The sequence below is a fragment of the Diuraphis noxia genome, unplaced genomic scaffold (genome assembly GCF_037042655.1).
Source record: "Diuraphis noxia isolate RWA-SAM2 unplaced genomic scaffold, SU_Dnox_SAM2 contig0001, whole genome shotgun sequence".
NCBI classification, from domain to species: domain Eukaryota; kingdom Metazoa; phylum Arthropoda; class Insecta; order Hemiptera; family Aphididae; genus Diuraphis; species Diuraphis noxia.
In genome coordinates, this window is record NW_028301711.1 from 94,126,222 (window position 1) to 94,146,620 (window position 20,399).

At 26.5% G+C, this 20,399-nt stretch overlaps 2 protein-coding genes across 2 annotated transcripts; one reads left to right on the top strand and one right to left on the bottom strand.

Annotated features, from left to right (window-relative positions):
• Positions 1–549: 549 nt before the first annotated feature.
• Positions 550–13,354, bottom strand: RsfS312 (ribosomal silencing factor RsfS-like protein, 312). The gene is made up of 3 exons (XM_015512155.2): positions 12,871–13,354; positions 7,774–8,034; positions 550–875 (listed from the first exon to the last, which is right to left on the bottom strand). Exons 1-3 carry the CDS (start codon positions 13,211–13,213, stop codon positions 682–684), a joined length of 798 nt encoding a protein of 265 aa, XP_015367641.1. The 5' UTR covers positions 13,214–13,354; the 3' UTR covers positions 550–681.
• Positions 13,355–13,478: 124 nt separating this feature from the next.
• nac (GDP-fucose transporter nac) lies at positions 13,479–20,003 on the top strand. Its single transcript, XM_089218168.1, has 6 exons — positions 13,479–14,046; positions 14,146–14,350; positions 14,889–15,027; positions 15,523–15,609; positions 17,426–17,712; positions 18,895–20,003. The coding sequence occupies exons 1-6, from the start codon at positions 13,985–13,987 to the stop codon at positions 19,099–19,101; spliced, it is 987 nt and encodes a 328-aa protein (XP_089074294.1). The 5' UTR covers positions 13,479–13,984; the 3' UTR covers positions 19,102–20,003.
• The last annotated feature ends 396 nt before the right edge of the window (positions 20,004–20,399 follow it).

Sequence of the window (20,399 nt, forward strand, 5' to 3'; positions counted from 1 at the left end):
TGTGTTTGAATTATATGTTTCATTGTTTCGATTGAAACAAAACGGTCAAAGATAGAGTTATTTTAACCAGAGTAAAGTCGGGTAATTCAATAAGTAATAATAAATAAAATGAAATAAAAACCTTTATAACACCGTTGTATTTTTCATTGCCGATACAGATACCAAAAAATTTAAATTGCAAAGAATTATCTTCGTTTTGCTGATGTATCCAAGATTATTTTTTTTCAGAATTGTTTAGTATAATGATACGTCGTTTATTTCAATTTTGAGTAAGTACCACCTCTTTACAAAAACTGTAAAGTCGTTATTCATTTACCTTCGCGGCTTCGCATAAATCAACTGACCATACATTATACAATACCTACTACCTATACAATGAATTGTTGATTTTACTAACAATTTAAACATTGCCACAGTGTATTAGAGATGAAGTAGTCAAGTATACTAAGTAGACGTATAATTATTTACTGAGGGCGTATACAATTTACACTCGTTTTAAAATATTAAATATGTTCAGATTACGTGGAAAAATATGCACACACAAGGCAATTATTTTTATTACTTTTTTAATTTTTGTAATAAAAACGGTGATTTCGTTTTTAAATTAAATACAATAAAAACAAAACAGAATATTCAAAAACATATTTACAGTAGACTTGAGTAAAATCGTACGCCAAAGAGTTAGTGAGTTTTTACATGTTCGAAATCAACCGGCTCTAAATTGTCTAAACTAAACGAGTGTTCGTTCAATAACGTGACCAACGAATCCACTGGCCTGTTCAAGTGGGAATCGAACTTTTCTCCAACGCTCCAAATTGTCTCCAAGTCGAAGTTCTTCCTAGTGTCTTTTGTCAACAAGTGTACAGCTATATTACCTGAAAAGAAGATAATAAACATTATTAAGAATACTCAATATAATGGAATAGATAATTAACAATACATTTCACAATAATGTCGATTTTATCCATACTAAAAAAACAACATTTCATCATATTTTTTTTAAATTTTGAATGTTATATATATATATATATTATGCATATTTAATACATTTTTTTAAATCAATGGCTGATTTAAAATTGTCCTGGTTTGAGTCATCAAAAGCATATGATACAATTAAAAACTGAGGTTGTTTTCTCAGTATATTAATGTCGGATGGTGGATATATTCCCTCCGGCTATTTTCGGCATAGTAAGACATTTTGCCCCCGTAAATTTTTTGATGCGGATATTCCCCCCATATTAAAAAACAATTTCAAATAAGTAGGTATTATAATAATAACAATATATTTTGCGAAATAACCATTGCAATTATTATAGTACCTAGTTGATAACACATTAAGAAAAAATAAAAATAGGGTTAAAAATATGTGTTTAGAGATAACTAAAGAATCGGACATTAAAGAGTTTTTACAAAATGTTTCATATTATGTCGCAATTTCTAGTTATTTTTTACTATTAGATACCAATAATGTTTTAAACATTATTAATACTTTTAATATTTGTATTAATATTATGTATTTTATAATTATATTTACTGATATTTAATGATAATTTGAAAATGTAAATAATTAAATTAATTACACATTAAGAAAAGATAAAAATAATAATTGCATATATTTTATTATATTAATATACTAATTATATAGGTATATTGAAATAAAAATATGCAGGGAAAATGTCCAATTATGTCGAAATTGTTCAATTACCATTATAGTCATATAGGTAAACCAAATAATATTATTAGATAATATGTAATTTTATTTTTTTTACAAAAATCAATACAAGATAATAAATACATACATATAAAATACAATGAATAATTATTTTTATAGAATTATAAAACTAATAGAGTTGATGGAATCTTAAGTTATTATTTAAAGCCATCATTCTATGTAATAGTTGATCTGTCAAATAATTGGTGTTGCAAATAGGTAAAGAAAACAAATGTCTGTGGTGGACATTACAATTTGAAACTTTAAAGTAAAATTGTGTTGATGTTAAAAATTTACAAAGCCACAATATAAAGATTTCATACGAGTAACTAGTATTATATATTGTTCTGAGAATATAATATATAATTATATAATATATTTAAACAAACAGTAATATACTAATATGTATTCAATTCTTTTTCTTTTCTTTTTTGTACCTGTCACACTGCTTAAGAATGTATGTCAAAAAAGCCAACACTTGTTGTTAGTATAAAAGAATATCTATTCGTAGTAGTAATAATACTAATAACGCAGTGATGTCAATAATACCACCGAAAATCGTTGGTAATTGGCCGACCACTATATCGTGGGAAAATCAATACCAAGTTAAAAATAAAAATATAAATTAGGCATAATATTAATTACACAATTCACTTTTCTTCACATCTAAAATCAATTCACAACAGACACGTATCATATCATATGTCGTCGTATAATAAAATGAAATATAGAATAAATCGTAAAATCTACGATTAAAATCTCGAATTAATGTGTAGGTACATTTCATTTTACAAAAATTGTATTAATCATCAAATATGCACTGCAATCATCAAACACGCACTAAAAAATTGTAAAATCAAGAAATATGCTTTATATAATTAAAAAATCCTTAAAAATGCAACAGTAAGCACTAAAAACTTTTGATATTTTATTCGTATAATATATGAAATGGATATAGCTTATATTGCAATATCAATTTAATAAACCAAAAAAAAAATTTTTTAGATTTTAATCTTCTTGTCAGCATCACATATACCTACATTCGGTACTTAATTCAAATTATAAATCGATAGTACGATTGTTTTTATAATTCTTATATACATATATATATATATACTTGGAGACTTAGACTATAAGAATCGACAGACAAACATACCACACCAGCTAATTAGCTTATATAGGTGTGGCCCAGCCAACAAAATATTTACAGACGGTATTGTGAAATACTAAGGGCTAAAATAACTATCATAACATTATTGAATAAAAAAGTTAACCATATATTAAAATGTCTATTAAGATATTTGATATTATATTACATAATTATCTTTAACGCCATGTTTCCCTAACGATTACAAATATCATAACAAAAAAGGCGGGTAAGTCGTGGATGTCGCTCTGCTGTACAGTAGGCTACAAGTGGGTTACTGTAATGGATGGAATTAAATTTGAATCCAATGATATTATATAATTGTATACGAAAAACGATTCTGAGCGAAAACGGTCGATCTGTCCAGGATATATCATAGACTATTAAAAATTTTCAAATCTTAGGTTTAAAAGAAATTTTTTTATGAATTTCTAGTTTAAAATAATTAGCGAATTTTCGTGATTTTTACGTATGTTGTCAAAATTCAAACTTTGAATGCTTGTAAAAAAAAAATGTGACTATGCATTTCTTTTATTTTTCAACTGCTATTGTAAAAATATATTATGAGCATTGTATTAAATTCTCAAATATTAGAATTAAAAAGAAAAACTTTTATGAATTTCTATCTAAGATAATTTGAACATTGCCGTAATTTTTACGTATTTAGTCAAAATTTGAACTTTAAATGCTAATAAAAAAAAATTTGACTATATATTTCTTTTATTTTTCACCTGCTATTGTAAAAATATGTTAGGAGCCCTATATTAAATTTTCAAATCTTAGCTATAAAAGGAAAATTTTTAATGAATTTCTAGCATAAAATAATTTACGAATTTTCGTGATTTTTACGTATGTTGTTAAAAGTCAAAATTTGAATGCTTGTAAATAAAAATGGAGACTATATTTTTATTTTATTTTTCAACTGCTATTGTTAAAATGTGTAAGAAGTCTTGTATTAAATTTTCAAGCTTTTCTACCGAACAAATAAATTTTTATCGATATTTATACAAAAAAAAAAACTAAAAAATTTTAAAAATTAAAATGTCAGTAAACAGCTCAAAACAAATCTAAATATTTTGAAAATTTTACCAAATATAGAAAATGCCTATATAAACATTCAGTGAAAATTTCAAGTATCTGCGGTCATTTGTTTTAGACTTTGAGAGTTACACCAAAATAAGAAAATCGCTAAATGTGAAATCCAGTGAAAATCCAATGTTGTAAAAATTTAAATTTCAAATGCTCATAAAAATTTAATTAAAATTTCCGGTGGACTTTTTATTTGTGGTAAAGATTGACAAACTTGTAAGGAATCTTGTATTAAATTTTCAAATCTTAGATTTAAAAAGAAAATTTTTTATGAATTTCTAGCTTAAAATAATTTCTGAATTTTTTTGATTTTTATGTATTTTTTTCAAAATTCAAACTTTGATTGCTTATAAAAAAAATTGTGACTATGTATTCCTTTTATTTTGCAACTGCTATTGTAAAAATATGTTAGTAGCCTTGTATTAAATTTTCAAATCTTAGAATTAAAAAAAAAAACTTTTATGAATTTCTATCTAAGATAATTTGAACATTGCCGTAATTTTTACGTATTAGGTCAAAATTTGAACTTTAAATGCTTATAAAAAAAAATCGTGCCTACGAATTTTTAATATTTTTATTAACTGCTATTGTTACAATGTGTTAGAAGCCTTGTATTCAATTTTCAAGCTTTTCTACCGAACAAATACATTTTTAACGATATTTATAGAAAAAAAAGCCAAAAATGTTGAAAAATTAAAATGTCAGTAAACAGTTTAAAACAAATTTAACTATTTTGAAAATTTTATCTGTGGTCATTTGTTTTAAAGTTACATCAAAATAAGGAAATCGCTAAAAGTGAAAATCCAATGTTGTAAAAATTTAAATTTCAAATGCTCATAAAAATTTAATTTGAATTTCCGGTGGACTTTTTATTCGTGATAAAGATTGAAAAACTTTTAAGGAATCTTGTACTAAATTTTCAAATCTTAGATTTAAAAAGAAATTTTTTTATGAATTTCTAGCTTAAAATAATTTGTGAATTTTCTTGATTTTTACGTATTTTGTCAAAATTCAAACTTTGAATGCTTATAAAAAAAATTGTGACTATGAATTTCTTTTATTTTTCAACTGCTATTGTAACAATATGTTAAGAGCCTTGTATTACATTTTCAAGCTTTTCTGCATAACTAATAAATTTTTATCGATATTAATTTTAAAAAAAACTAATAATGATCGAAAATTTCAAATGCCTATGAATAGTTCAACTTAAGTCGAACATTTTTGAAAAATGCATGGTGGATAGAATATACTTATATAAACATTCGGTGAAAATTTCATGTATCTATGGTCATTTGTTTTAAAGTTACATCAAAAACCAAAATCGATTTTGTCGAAAAATGAGCGTGCATAAAATTTCCCGTTTTTCCCTTAATTTTTAGTTTGTTTTTCTCGATTATTTAGAAAAGTATTAAGAATTTTTCACTTTTGACCCCTAAGTACCAACTAGATTCACTTTATGATCGAATAAGGTACTGAAGTCAAAAATCGAAGCACTTTTACTGCCCCAAAACGTGATTATAGACACAAAAAAACACACACATCATGGTAAAATCAAGACATTCATCACTCATCCCGCTCAGAATCTAAAAATATTTACTTCGTCATGACAATCAAAATTTTCAAACAGCATAGTCAGGTTGACAGAAGTAAGATACAAATTTTTCAATAACTCTAGTAACAACCGTGTATGCCATTGATTTTATCAATTTCCGGAAAAATGTCAAATTTCTGAGCTATGATGACCTAAAACCTTTAGTACAACATTATAAATTGGATACAGAACTGCTAACATCAGAATTTAAAATAATACCAAACACAAGAAAAGAAAATCATGTTATGAACAATATAAATATACTAATAAATTTAATCAGTGACTAATTGGGAGGAGGAGGGTAAATGTGGACCATTTTAGAAAAATGTAGCTGATCATTATGCCACCCTATTACCTTGATCATGTGATTCTAGATAAATGCCAGACACACACACATACACATAAAAAATAAATATTTTATATCGTCGATTTAACCGAACGGGCCAGAAATTTCGGTGCTGTACATGATTTCTATAACATATACGTCCTATCTATTATATATGAGTATATGACATCGTATAATTATTACCAACGCCATCGCCATGGCTAAATAATTAGATATAAGAGAGCAGGTGCACATTATACATATAGGGTGATTCGCCTATCATGCTCAAACCTATTTTTCTTCAATAATATATAGCTCTTCAAAATCTTGAGATTTTCGTGTACCCACTACTGGTAAGGATGCGTGACCAGTGAAGATAAAAACTTGTATTTTAAATGAGAACCCTCCCTCCTCTTTTCTGCTGTGAATTTTTTAGATTATTTTATATATCAAAATAAAAATTTAAACGACTAGGTATTAACATAATATAATACTAAGAATAAATTGCAAGTCCACAATAATGGGTTTGAAAAATATGGAAGCTATAGTAATTTAATAATTTATTGTTCCTTGATCAATGTAGTTTATAATTTGTTAAAAATAAGCCTTTAACTATTTTATATTTTTGTTTAACCTGTATTTTTAAGAACTATTATTATATTAGAATGTATATTATATAACATTAAAATAGCTAAGAGAATAATGGTTCGAGTTTTGAATTAAGTTAGCCGTTAGGTATATCAAAGTTTTCAAAAACACTATATCCACTAGGTACTAATTTACTTAGATAGGTACAGTGAAAAAGGGATGTTGTCTTTTAAAAACAGAAGTTTATTCACCTGCGTAGTATTGTTCTCAAATAGGTAGTGTAAAAAAAAAAAAATTCAATAATTTGAATTAATGGGGGTGAGCATACTTGGTGAATCACCCTGTATATTGTAGCGCTGTCAGTTATTATAACGACCCTCAGACAGCAGTTCGTATACAATTAATATTATATTTTATACGCATACATATAAAGGTAGGCACACACGCCGAGAATTGTATGGCTTTTTTTGTTTTTGTTTCGTTTTTATCACAGTGCACCGATCGGTTGTACGCCGCGTTGTTCGTGGCGCGGCGCGGCGCCCGTTGATTTCTTCTCCAACAATGGAAGACCATGTATACCAAACGCTGCGCGCTGTCACATTAAACAACGACGCGGGCGTGAAATCAGTCCATAAAATAATAGTCGCTCCGCCGTCCCACAGTAATAATTTTCGGGTCACGACGATATTATAATATTATTATACAGACGCTTACATTGTATATACTTGTATTTATAAAAGAATATGTTTATATATTTATATTGTAATAAAACAGTGAGGAGCGAAAATGTTCATATACTGGAGGTAGGGAGGGGGAAAAGATCAAATTTGGTATCTTTAAACAATTTTTTTGTTATTTTATATCTATATTGGTATAATATTCTGCAGTGTACTAAGCTGGAGTAACTTCACAATACGAAAGTATAGTACCTACGTAGGACCAATTATTATAATAATGGCGAATGCTGAGTGAGTACCCCAGCGGTAATCACCGGCAATGTAAATTTACCGCTGATCTCGGATTCAATACAACGCGATCTACGGCCTAATAATAAAACGTTCAGCTGAATTCGAAAAAATTTAATTTTTCATCAAATGTTAAATTTTTGATCTAATTTTTGTCGGTATCTAGTTAAAGATTATTAAACAAGCGTGACAGTAACTAATAGACTTTGTCTATTTTATGTTTTAATTTAATTTTTATCTATATTTAATACTTAATACTGGAGTAAATAAATGAAACGTCGTCATTTATTTGACGAAATCTACTGAACATGAATTATATAGTAATAATAACTCGAGTTCACATTATAGAAAACTTACCTATGTCTAATGCAATCCAGTCTATAGGCTTCTTATTCACTATTCTGGGTATGTTGTCCGATGAACGGCGCTTTTTCTTAAAAAGCTTGTGAATGAAATCGGCGATTGACAACAAATGTTTTTGCGATCTCCCCGTCGCAATTACTATGTAATCGACGTACCTCACATTGGCCGGGATAGACGCGACGAACACATTCGAGGCATTGTTCTTTTGGAGCACTTCGACTAGCTGCTCCACTTCAAACACTCCGGACACGCCACCTGTATAAATGCGTTCAATACACGTTTATATAATGAAGTAAATACAATATTTTTATAGTAGAACTATCCAAAATGTAACCTTAAGTTTTAAAGGTTTATATTTGTATAGTAGAACTATCCAAAATGTAACCTTAAGTTTTAAAGGTTTAACTGCAATATTTCATTTTTAATTTATTTTTACGATTTTTCTTCATTGGCATGAGACGTCACAAATTTGTTCCACAAAAGTAGATGCCATATAAAATGCATGCTACCCGCATATTATTCACGGTAAATGATGGATAACGACAAATATTCCTAGGGGAAAAGTTCACAACCTAAATACATTTTAGAATTCTGCCTTTTACTAAATTTAATTCGGGGTTTATTATGACCTTTTTATTTTGCTATTGTTTTTTCGTCATCTAATAAACACGAAATGTCAAACAAAATCAATATGATATTTTTAAACGACATTTATTTGATATGCTTATACTGTGCTGTAGGTTTTATAATGTATACGTATAGGTATAATACAGTGCATCATAGAATATGCCTTGAAATATTGGATCGTAAGTAAACAGATACGAGTGGATACTTATGTAATAAATAGTGCATAATATAGATAATATAGTATACATGTATATAAGCAATGTAAATCATTTTTTCAATGCGGGTTCCGACATTTTTTTGATTTTTTAATTTTATAGTATAAGTTATTCACTGTAGGGAACTAGGTTGTATTCAATTATTTCGGTACTTAAAGAGAAGCATTTCCACGTTTATTTAGAAAATAAATGCCTAAATATATTATTATATTAATTATATAATATATTTATTTTATTCTTTATTCTTATTAATAAAAATAAACTGAACAAATAACTACCTAATATATTACTATAAATATATTTATACATATTATTTACTTTAAATTATTTGGTCTTGTCATGATAGTAGTCAAGGGCGTATTTAAGGGTGCCCATTGGGTCCGTGCCCTTCCCGTTCACCGTTTCTTATACTATCTTTATTATTGTATTGAGTATTAATAATCTCCATAGGTCCTCTTAATTTTTGCGCATGGTGGCATATCAATATATTATCAATTATCATTATCATGATATGATACTATTGATATTTGATACCAATACCACTGAATTAAAATATTTTTGTATAATACTTGTATTTTGATTATTTGGTCATGATGATAACTTTTTGTGAGGGAAAAATGGAAAATATGAGATAAGTTATAACAGTGTATAATTTGAACTTTTTTTTGTCCTCCTCCCCACCACAAGACATTTCTAAATGCATCCCTGATAGTAGTATTATAATTTATATTTTTGCAAATAAAATAAAAATCAGGAACTCGCTGTTGTATTGTATGTTTTGAGTATACATCGCCATGACGTCATTATTGTAAGGGAAATATTATAAAATGATTTTGAACTAAGGAGGTCGGCGGTTGAAACGTATTATAATATAAATAATTATTGATATAAGTTCATAATATAGGTACTTATATATTCAAAAATATTATTAATGACTGACATCAAACAATAATTACAAGTAATATAATACACAATATAATGGGTACCTAGGTAGTACATAACATAATAAACACGCGTATAACACTTAACTATAGTCCATATGTATATAATAAAGTATACAAAAATATTAAATATATCGCAGATACTTATTTAATTTATTCCCTTCTTAGTATCATAATTGACTTTCCTGATCATCTCGTCATCATCAATTGCATTTCGTATCCCTGCTTACCTCACAATAAGGGGCTTTCTTATATTTCATCGCACCTCATAAACAGATACACAGAATGCTAAATCAGCTTAAAAATGCATTACCTATAGTAGATTTACAAAAACACACGAAAAATCATAAATTCGTCGCTTGTTCGAAAAACAGTCTGTAGTACGAGAAAAGTTATACGTTTACACAGAGTAGCAACACATCATAAAAATATATTATATTAAATATGACGCGCATCTTGTTGTATTTACTACTTTTAATCTATTTTTCCAATTGATTGCTAAGAGAGTTTAAAATTAATTTTATGCAAATATGAATTTATACTTTTTAAGAGCATTTTTTGCAATCTTATAGATTCTGCAGAGCGAAACCATGAATGTATCAATATATTGTTTTTACAATGATGTGTTTTTTGTGTCTGTACTCAATAAGAAGTCGAAATAATGCTTTGGTTAGGTTAAAGTCAAATTTAATGTTTATAGGTTTATGACAATGGATATTCACTAGATTTCTTTTTTTCAGTTTGTTGTAATTCAAAAAAGAATAATCGTAGATACTTATTTACATCAAATGTTTATTTTATAATTTTCTATACTTGTTTTTATATTTATACCATAGGCGTGCACAAGGGGGGTGCAGCGGTGCAGGGTATGCAACTGCACCCCCATCGAGTTCAGCTTAGAAATAGATAGATAGATAAATAATACTTTTTAAAATATAATTTTTTTCAAACTCGCGGTCACACGATGAGTGCTACCAGTGCATACATTAAATAAATATCAGTGCAGTGCACCATATTTTGTTTTTCCTCTCTTTCTTTGGCCCTTATATAATATGGAAAATTTGTATTCAGCAGATACAATTTTATGCTGTTAAAATGTTAACTTTAATATTAAATTATTTCAACATCGATTAAACTTAAAAGAACATAATCTAAGATACCTTATGGGTTTTTAATAATATTTTAAGTTTAAAGCAAGTTAATGTCATTTTAAAATGTAATATTTTATTTAAATTATAACTCATTTTTAAATTAAAATATCAATAAAAGCCTATACCTAAGGTATCCTGGATAACATTTTTATTTTAAAGTTTAATAATATGTCAATTGATTTATTCTAACATTGAAGATAAAAATACACTATTAAATCTGCAGTACGTAAATTTGATGTGTTTCGTATGGAACAGAGCGAGAAAACAAATAATTTGCTGAAATTTAATTATTTGATTAAAGTAGATAAAGGCTGAAGAAGTTTGTATATCTTATGAAAATAAATTGTTATTATTTGTTAGTCATTATTAATTACTAATTATACAAATTACACTGCACTTAAATATTATAGTATAAATTATTATATTACACTAGGTATTAGCCATTAGGTAGTTATGTTGAAAAAATACATTGTACTTCAAACATTGTACCATTTGAGTAAATAATATAACTATATAAACAACAGTTTATGTACAGATCGTTATCAAAATAAAATTTATTATAAGTTGATAACCATTCTCTGTATAAATAATAGTAATAGTATGTTTACTGTATGATTTTTTAACGGTTTTATGTCAGTATATATATATATGTAATATTAAAAGGATACTAGATTGTTGTTACCTCACAACATATTAAAATTTGTATGATATTATAATCAAATACCTTCCAAAAACTTTTGTAATACCTAATACCTATTCAATATTATAACTAAATTCTGCAAAATTGAAGTAAGAGACCCAGTGGTTGAATTGTGGGAGGACACAGGGGGACTGAGCTACTCTTCATTTTCCTTCAAATTATAGCGTACCCCTTTATTATATTCATCAAGAAATAGGGTTACTATTAAATTAATTTGTTTAATTGTTCAACTTCATTTAGAGTCCACCTTTATGTTTTTTTCCAATTCGACCACTGTAGAGACCTTTTTAACCATTAGGTAATATTATACTCAAAGTTTGTTTAAATTCATACAAGTTACAATAATTATATATATAAAAATAGAAAACTGTTTTAGCATATAATATTATAATTTCAAATCATGGTTTACTATAATGTAAGTAGTTATGATAATAAAATATGGTAAATTCAAAGTAATTGAAATAAATAATAACTATGTCAAGTTACAACATATTTTTAATGTTGCCATACATTTATTTAAAATTAGAATCTATGTTGTCTCCAAATAAACACTGCTAAGATAAGAATCCAAACAATAATGTATGGTTCCATATGCTTTTTTATTTTTCTGTAATTTTTTAATAAATTCTGCAGACCCACATTTATTTTAATTAATAGTAAATACAAAATAATAATAAAGGAATTTAAACCAGCGGAAGTCATGAAATCAAGGTAGTATTCAAGATAATAGACTAAATTAAGCCTTACAGTAGTCAGAATAACGGATGAGGACCGTAATTTGGTATTTGTTTAGTATGTGACCTTCTACAATGGCCAATGGGTATTAGTGTATTACGCTTAGTATTTTTAGTCTCCGTTTTAGTCAAATTAAAAATCATAAAATTATGTTATTTAGTTATTATTAATTAATTAGTAACACAAATGTAAAATAATATAGAATTACATTTGATAATGTCAAAATCAGTCCAACGAAATATCAGTAAAAAAAGTATATTATGAATATTATTGAACATACACACACCTACTAAACCAAAAATATTAGTATTTTAAAATAGGTACACATAATAATCAATTTAAAATTTTTTTGAATAGTACCTATCAATAAGTTTTATTGTGGCCAATTTTAATATCTGTTTTCATAATCAGTAAATAGTATAGTGTTATAAATCAAAATCTATTGCATATTGTATTATCTACAATTAGGTAATATTATTATGTTTGAAATTGTTGCCAATTAATATTACTAATAAATGATAATATTATATGATCACAACAATTTTAGTTGTAATACTAGTAATACTATAGTATAATTTTGTTTTTATAAGTTAAAAAAATGTATTAAAAAAGGTTGCGACAGCTGAAAATTGCGCCTCCAAGAGTGAAGCTGCTAGGGACAAAACCTGTTACGGTGTCGGGAGGATAAATTACTCGGAAGTTTCATTGAAATTTTAACTCACGTGATACATCAAAACCAGCGAATGGATCAATTTCTTCAAAACCTGAACGGCCATCATCAGCGGACAACTGCGCGTCAAGCAGTGCTCGTTCCTCTTCCACGTCCAAAATCACTGACGAGTCGTCATCCTTGAATACCTTGTAGTTGCCGGGTTTAACGAACCCATCATCGTCATCGTCGCCTTTGCCTCCATCGCGACCACCTCCAATGGTGTTGCCGCGGTCACCATAACTTCGTCGAATTAAATTGGTCCCGCACGTCGGCAGACGCAATTGCAACAGAGAACAGCGGCCAGCAGCCACCATGCACTTGGACAAGTCGCGTCCAATTCTCAACGACAACATCGTTGAGAACTTTTTCACACCATTTGCATGAGATCCGCACCAGCGTATCCTCGGAAAAAATTGATCAGACAGAAAACAGTCCGGGATTCGGAAATAATTGTTCCGTTTTGTATTTTGCGACGTTATCAAGACGGTTCGACTCGCATAATCGCATGTGCTCGAACCGGTGATAACACTATCTTTGAGTAAAATTTGTTATACCTAAATCGTGTTTCCGTGGTATACTATGTTTATCACGAATTAGTATCAAAACGTTTATTATCTCTGCCGGAATATCGATGTTTTTATTTATTATAATATTGTAAAACGTTATGATTTAATTGTTTTTTCATTTTTACAACTGTTATTATTGATTATGGATTGCGTGTACTTCGTTGTAATAACCATAATAACATAATATTAATTGTCGTGTCCACGGACAGACGTATAAACGATTGGATGAGAGGATAACGACACACGTCACACACTAATTCATACGGTCGTTATTTCGAAAACATCATTTTTCATTTTTCGTAAAATGATCTTCTGTTTAAATTTTAGTACACGTTCATTACCGTGATATCGGTTTTTGGTTGAATACGTATGCTTTTTTTATGCAGTCAGAATAAGATAAAAAAAAGTAGTGACAATTAACAATGTAGTTGAACAGTTTCACTCGTTGTGTGTCATTTACCAAAAGTTTATGTGACGCAGAACGAATATCCTCAAGTGTCCTCACCAGTTACCATTAATTTAACATAACTTGACACGTAATATTGTTACATTTTTGAGATGAAGCTCGACACTTTATCATTAAAGTATATCCAAATATTTTTTGTTGTCGTTATTTATTGGTAAGCAATACGTCATTCATAATATTATTGATTTTAAATGTTGTCTTAAACATAATATTAACCAATATTGTGTCTAAATATTTGATTGATATTTTACAGGGTAATTTCTATTCTGACAGTATTTGTAAATAAGACTTTATTGAGTATTGACAAACTAGATGTTGATGCTCCTATATTCATTGCGTGGTTCCAGTGTTTGGTTTCAGCAATGATTTGTTTTACTTTAAGTCGTTTGTCTAAGATATTTCCAACTGTTGTACAGTTTCCTGAGGGAAATCCGTTTAATAAAACCACTATTAAAAAAGTAAGTTACTTAATGCTGACAAAGTATTAAAGTAAAATTAAATAACTTGTGCTTTTTTATATCAATTGGATCAGTTATTTTATTAGCACACAGTACCTAAACCTCATACTAGTTGTGCATTATACTTAAATCCAGAACAAAATATATAATAATTAGAGATTTTCATTTATGCTAGGTTGTAACTAAAATATAATGGCTTTCTCTCGCTTACATTTTACTTACTATACACTATAAAACATGTTTCTATTTCTTTTAGATTCAAAAGTACTTCAAATTTTTTGTAACTGCTGGTAACTTAATTTAATTATTACAATTTAATACTCAACTTGGAACTTGTTAAAAGTTAACTTTATTTGCACCTTTTACAAATGTACTAATTACCAAATATGGTGGATTTTAAAATACTTATAACCTATTTTTAATAGGTTCTATAATCTTTCCATGACTTAAAATAAAGGTATTTCTCTAAATATAACCTTGTATGCCTTTAAATATAACCTAATAAATATTATAATATGTTTAAAATTTAAATTTTTAGGTATTACCATTATCAATATTATATATTTTAATGATATCTACAAATAACTATTGTTTGAAATTTGTGGATGTTACATTTTATTATGTGGGACGATCACTCACAACAGTATTCAACGTCATACTTTCCTACATAATATTAGGTAACTTATTAATTTTTTATTTTTGTAGTAGGTGGAATTTTATTTTTACGAGTATAGTGTATACTATATTAAGTATTTTGTGTATTATATGGTGTTACTAAATTCATGTCTTTACAACAATACATTTTCAAATATTATGAAGTATAATTTCATACATTTATGAGGACCTAAAAAAAAAGACAGCCAGCACAACTTAGATATCTAGTACTAGCTCGTATATTTAAAGCCTATAATTTATTACTATAGAGAAATGGAAATACCATTTTATATAATTTATAAAATTTGAGTAAATTTGTTTTAAATTCACATTTGAAAAAAAGTATTTTTGAATTCGGTAAAATTTAACTTAACAATTTTCTTAATTCAGATAATAATTATTCTTTATATTTAATATTGATCACATAAAATAAAATGTATTAATATAGTTCAAGACAATAGTTTTAGAATAATTTTAACAAATTATTGTAGTATTAATTATTTTTTTTTGATTTTCAGGTCAAACTACTTCAGTTAGATGTCTCCTTTGTTGTTTTGCTGTAGTGTTTGGTTTTTTTTTAGGAGTAGACCAAGAAAATCTTTCAGGTATTATTACTAATTATTTTAATTTTTGCTCAATTAATGTGGCATATCATTGAATCCATTTATATTTACTAAATTGTATTTTGTTTGATGAAATCAAAATAATCAGTTATGTATTTAAATTATAAATTATTTGTGCAAGTGTCTTCATACAAAATGTTATTAAATGCATTTCAAAATGTTATTTCTTAATTTTGTAAAAATCCATATACTAATTTCACAACTTATTTATAAAATACTATTTTATTACAAATCATTGTATAATATAACAAAAAAAAAATTTTTATGGACATGGTGTTGCAGCTGACAAACAGTGCGCCATTCAAATAAACTGTACAAGTTTAGTATGATACTTGTACATAACAAATTAAAGAATATTTTATAAACAGTATTACATGGTTAGTTTAATATCTCTTTGTATTTGGCATAAAAAATTCTAGAATACTAAATTAAGTATACCGATTTATATTTTATTTTATTTCTGTATGTGTATGTGTGTGTGATTTAAATTTATTGTTTTTATTTACTACCTATAGTTGTAATATTCTGTTATGAGTTAAAAATATCGTTAAAAGTGTATGTGAGATAAATAATAGATTTAATTTAGCAATGTGTGGTGATATAATTATATTCCAAATTATTAATGTATCTTTATAATAGAACAGTTAAATGTTGTCCTCTCTTTATATTATGATTTATCTTTAATTCATTACTTTAATATTATCATTTGTTATGACATTTAATTGGGGGTGAGTAAGAAAGTTTTTCTTTAGTTCAAATTTAAATAAAAAGGAAATGCTTAAGAAATGTCGAATAAATGTGTCACTTACCTTTTGTAATAATTGTGAAGTAGAGTTACCTTTGTAAGACTTTTCTTAATGTATATTGGATGTTGATCAGGAAGAATATATTGAAATAAAAATTATAACGTTCAAAGAAATATATTGCTACTGTTTTATTTAAACTTTTAAAAAAATGACATAAATTAAGAATGAAAGAAAAATACAATGAGTGAATAAGGTCTGAGTGAGCGACTGAGCGAGTTTTTGGGTGTCGAGGTCTATATATTTTCTTTAATTTTCTCCTAACCCAAATAATTCAAATAATTAAATGTAAGTTGTTAAATAAAGTTGTAAATAACATTTTATCATAAAAATAATAAGTACCAACAGAAAAATTCTTAATTTTTATTCAAAAATATCCACTTTAAAATGCATATTTTTTATACTTAAGTGCATATTTTTAATGCATATTTTGTATATTTAAATGCATATTTGGTGAATTTTTAGAGCTACAAGTCCTCTGCCCTGCCTATGATATATTATTTAATTTATTGTCTTACATCTAAAGTATAGTCTAATAAAAAATGATGATATACATAATGTGTTTATCATTGCAATGTTGATAATGTATATAAATAAAACTGATTGTTAGTATGCTATAGTATATTATTTAATTTATTGTCTTAAATCTAAAATATAGTCTAAACATAATCTAATAAAATATGATGATATACATAATGTGTATATCATTACAATTCAAATAATGGATCAAAATAATTAAAATATTAAATATTAAATATTAAAATTAAATATTAAAAATATGAAAAATTAAATTTTTATACTAGCTTAAAATGCAACATTTTTTAATAGCCATCAAAATAATTTATCACATGCATGTATTCAAGCAATTATTATTATTATTTTTAAATTTTAGAAAGAAAAGAAGTGATCCAATATTTTTATTTAGCAACATTATTACATTAACAATAGATAATATTTTTAGTACAACTGATTTATTCTTACCATATTTTTTACAGGTTCATTTTCATTGATTGGAACAGTATTTGGAGTCTTAAGTTCATTTTCTTTGGCATATTATTCTATTCAAATAAAAAAAGTTCTACCTGATGTCAATAATCATATTTGGCTACTTTCTTACTTCAATAATGTATATGCTACTATATTGTTCATTCCACTTTTAGTGCTTGAAGCTAAGGAATTGAGTAATTACAGTAAATTAACTGAATGTAAATTTTTATTTCTAATGATAATCGGTGGTGTGTGTGGACTATCTATTGGTTATATAACAGTACTCCAAGTACAAGTAAGTTCATTATATATTTAATGATTAGCCTATCTGCTTATCTTAGCTTAAATAAATAAAAATATTAATTCATTCATTGTGGATCATATATTTTAAATACTTATATGAAATACAACTTTTATAAGTATTTAATAATATTTATTGGTAATGCTGGGAGAAAATTAGTTATTTTGATGTATCGCTATAGTGCATTGAAAAATGAGGTGCAGATAACACCAACTGGTGTTATCTGCAGTGAACGTGTTAAACTGTGTTTTTATCTAATGCTGAAGAAGAATTTTATACTGTAAATTTAATTAGTTAGTAGGTATACAGTCTGTATAATACAGACTATATGATACTATGGAAGTATGAATAGGCAACGCCAATGCAATCATTTATTGCTAATTATATTTAATTCAATTTGTCTCACCAATGATACATAATTTCTGGAGCAAAATAAATATAAACTTATTTAGTCTTTCTACAATGCACCACTTGCGAGTCAAATTCAAATTAAGCTAACGACCGATAAATGATGTAGTGATATAGTGATATTTAATCTGTCGTTAGTATAATAAATTGTATTTTGAAAAAATATTTTATCCTCATTAATTACAGTAGCAGTGAATCTTCTACATTTTTCAATATATTGTTTGATATCTTATGTACTATTATACTATTATTATTACTACTTATGTACCTAATGCCTTATTAAAACCTAGTTAAGACAAAGCGATTTAAGAAGTTACAATAATACTACTGTAATAGTCTCTATAGTATTATGTGTTTATGTATATTCTATGTTGTAAGCAAAAACGCTGTAATATAAAAATGAGATAGAAACAAATAAATAATTATAATATTCGGCTTGTGAAGATGGACATACTTTATGTCTGAAATATTATTCCAAAAATATATAAACAATTATAAAATAAATAAAATACCTAAATCGTACTGTCTAATCTATACAAAAACACATTTTTTTCAAAATCATTCTATGGTGACTTATGGTGTTATTGATTACGACAGCAGTATTGACCTCTCTTATTAGTTTTAAGCATATTATCAGTATAGATAATATAGAAACTATTTATACTCAATGATATTACCTACTTAATAAATATAAACATTAGTTTTAGTATTAATATATAGTAATAATGAAGTATCTAATAAAGATGTTAAATTCTATTTTAATTTCAGGTAACATCTCCATTAACTCATAATATATCTGGTACAGCAAAATCTTGTTTCCAAACAGTATTAGCTTCATTCTGGTATAATCAGTGGAAATCTTCTATGTGGTGGTTTTCGAATTTTGTTGTATTGGGAGGAAGTGCCGCATATACTATTGTTAAGAATAGAGAAATGGAAAAAAAGTACCGACCAATAGCATACAACCGTTGTTAATTTTATTTATTTGATTCATATTTTCTCTACTTATATAAATTAAGCTCTGACAATTTTTTTTGTAAATTAATTTATTTCCTTATTTACTTATTGTTATTTGTAATAAAATATTACCTAATGCAAAATGAAGGGTCAGTTACCAGCAGCACTCAAACCAATTTGGTATTAATGTCTACCTACTTATCATAAAAAAAATAAACTATTATTTTGTCTTTTCCTCTTCTACAGTAGTCACTTGATAATTCGAAAAATTTCAAATCAAACTCCTAGTCCCCTGAGAAAGCCTAATTTGAAATTTCTGTCGGTGGGACTCACTCTACAATTCAGAAAAAAAATTTTCAGAACCTCTATAATTTAAATTTCCTTAAATGTAATGTTATAATGTAGGTGTAATGTATAATCTATTTTATGTACTCTTAATGAAACTAATAACGACGGCGATTAAAATATATTATTGTACTATTCATACTTTATCTATTCAATCTAGACTTAAATTGTACCATTTTACCAAAATAAACCTCTGCAATAGGTAAACAGTTGTTGAAATCAAATAAAACTTAGCTAGTTGGAATATGGGTTCCTTAAAGTATAAATGTTTGTCAATCACCAACAAAAAAATGTGTTTGTGGCAGTTGAAAAATAACATACAATATTTCACCTCTTTTTAATTCAAATTAATTTCTTTTCCCTTGATTATTCAAACACTCGGTAAATTGAAAACCTCTATAAATCAAATTTATAGTTCAGTCCTCTGAACTTTGAATTATCAAGTGATTACTGTATATAATTTTTAATTCTTGATTATAATAAAAAAATTACCTACCCCTGTTTTGTTGTATTGAACATTGAACAAAATGAAACCAACTTTTTTTCTCTAAATAAATCACTGGTATATTTGAATATTTCTATTTGTACATTTTTCAGTTTGAGGTTATTGTCAAGATTTTTAATATTATAAGTTTGCATTAATATAAATGATTTATAAATTTACCTACCAAATTTATTAAGCAATTGATTATAATCGTTGAAGTATAGCAGTTTTATACTCAAAGCTAAAAAACAATAAAAACTACTAACATGTTTATAAATGATTGCTAAATATTATGCTAGACAATTCAACTGATTTGAAATCTTATTTTTATTATTGTTATAATTATAATTTACAATTAAGGCAGGAAAGTCACAAAAGACAAAACATGCATAGAAGAACTGAAAATATGTAAAAAAAAATTGACTCTCAAAGATAACTTAAATTATATATTCTTTTCTGTGAATAATTTTTTGTAATTATTGCATTG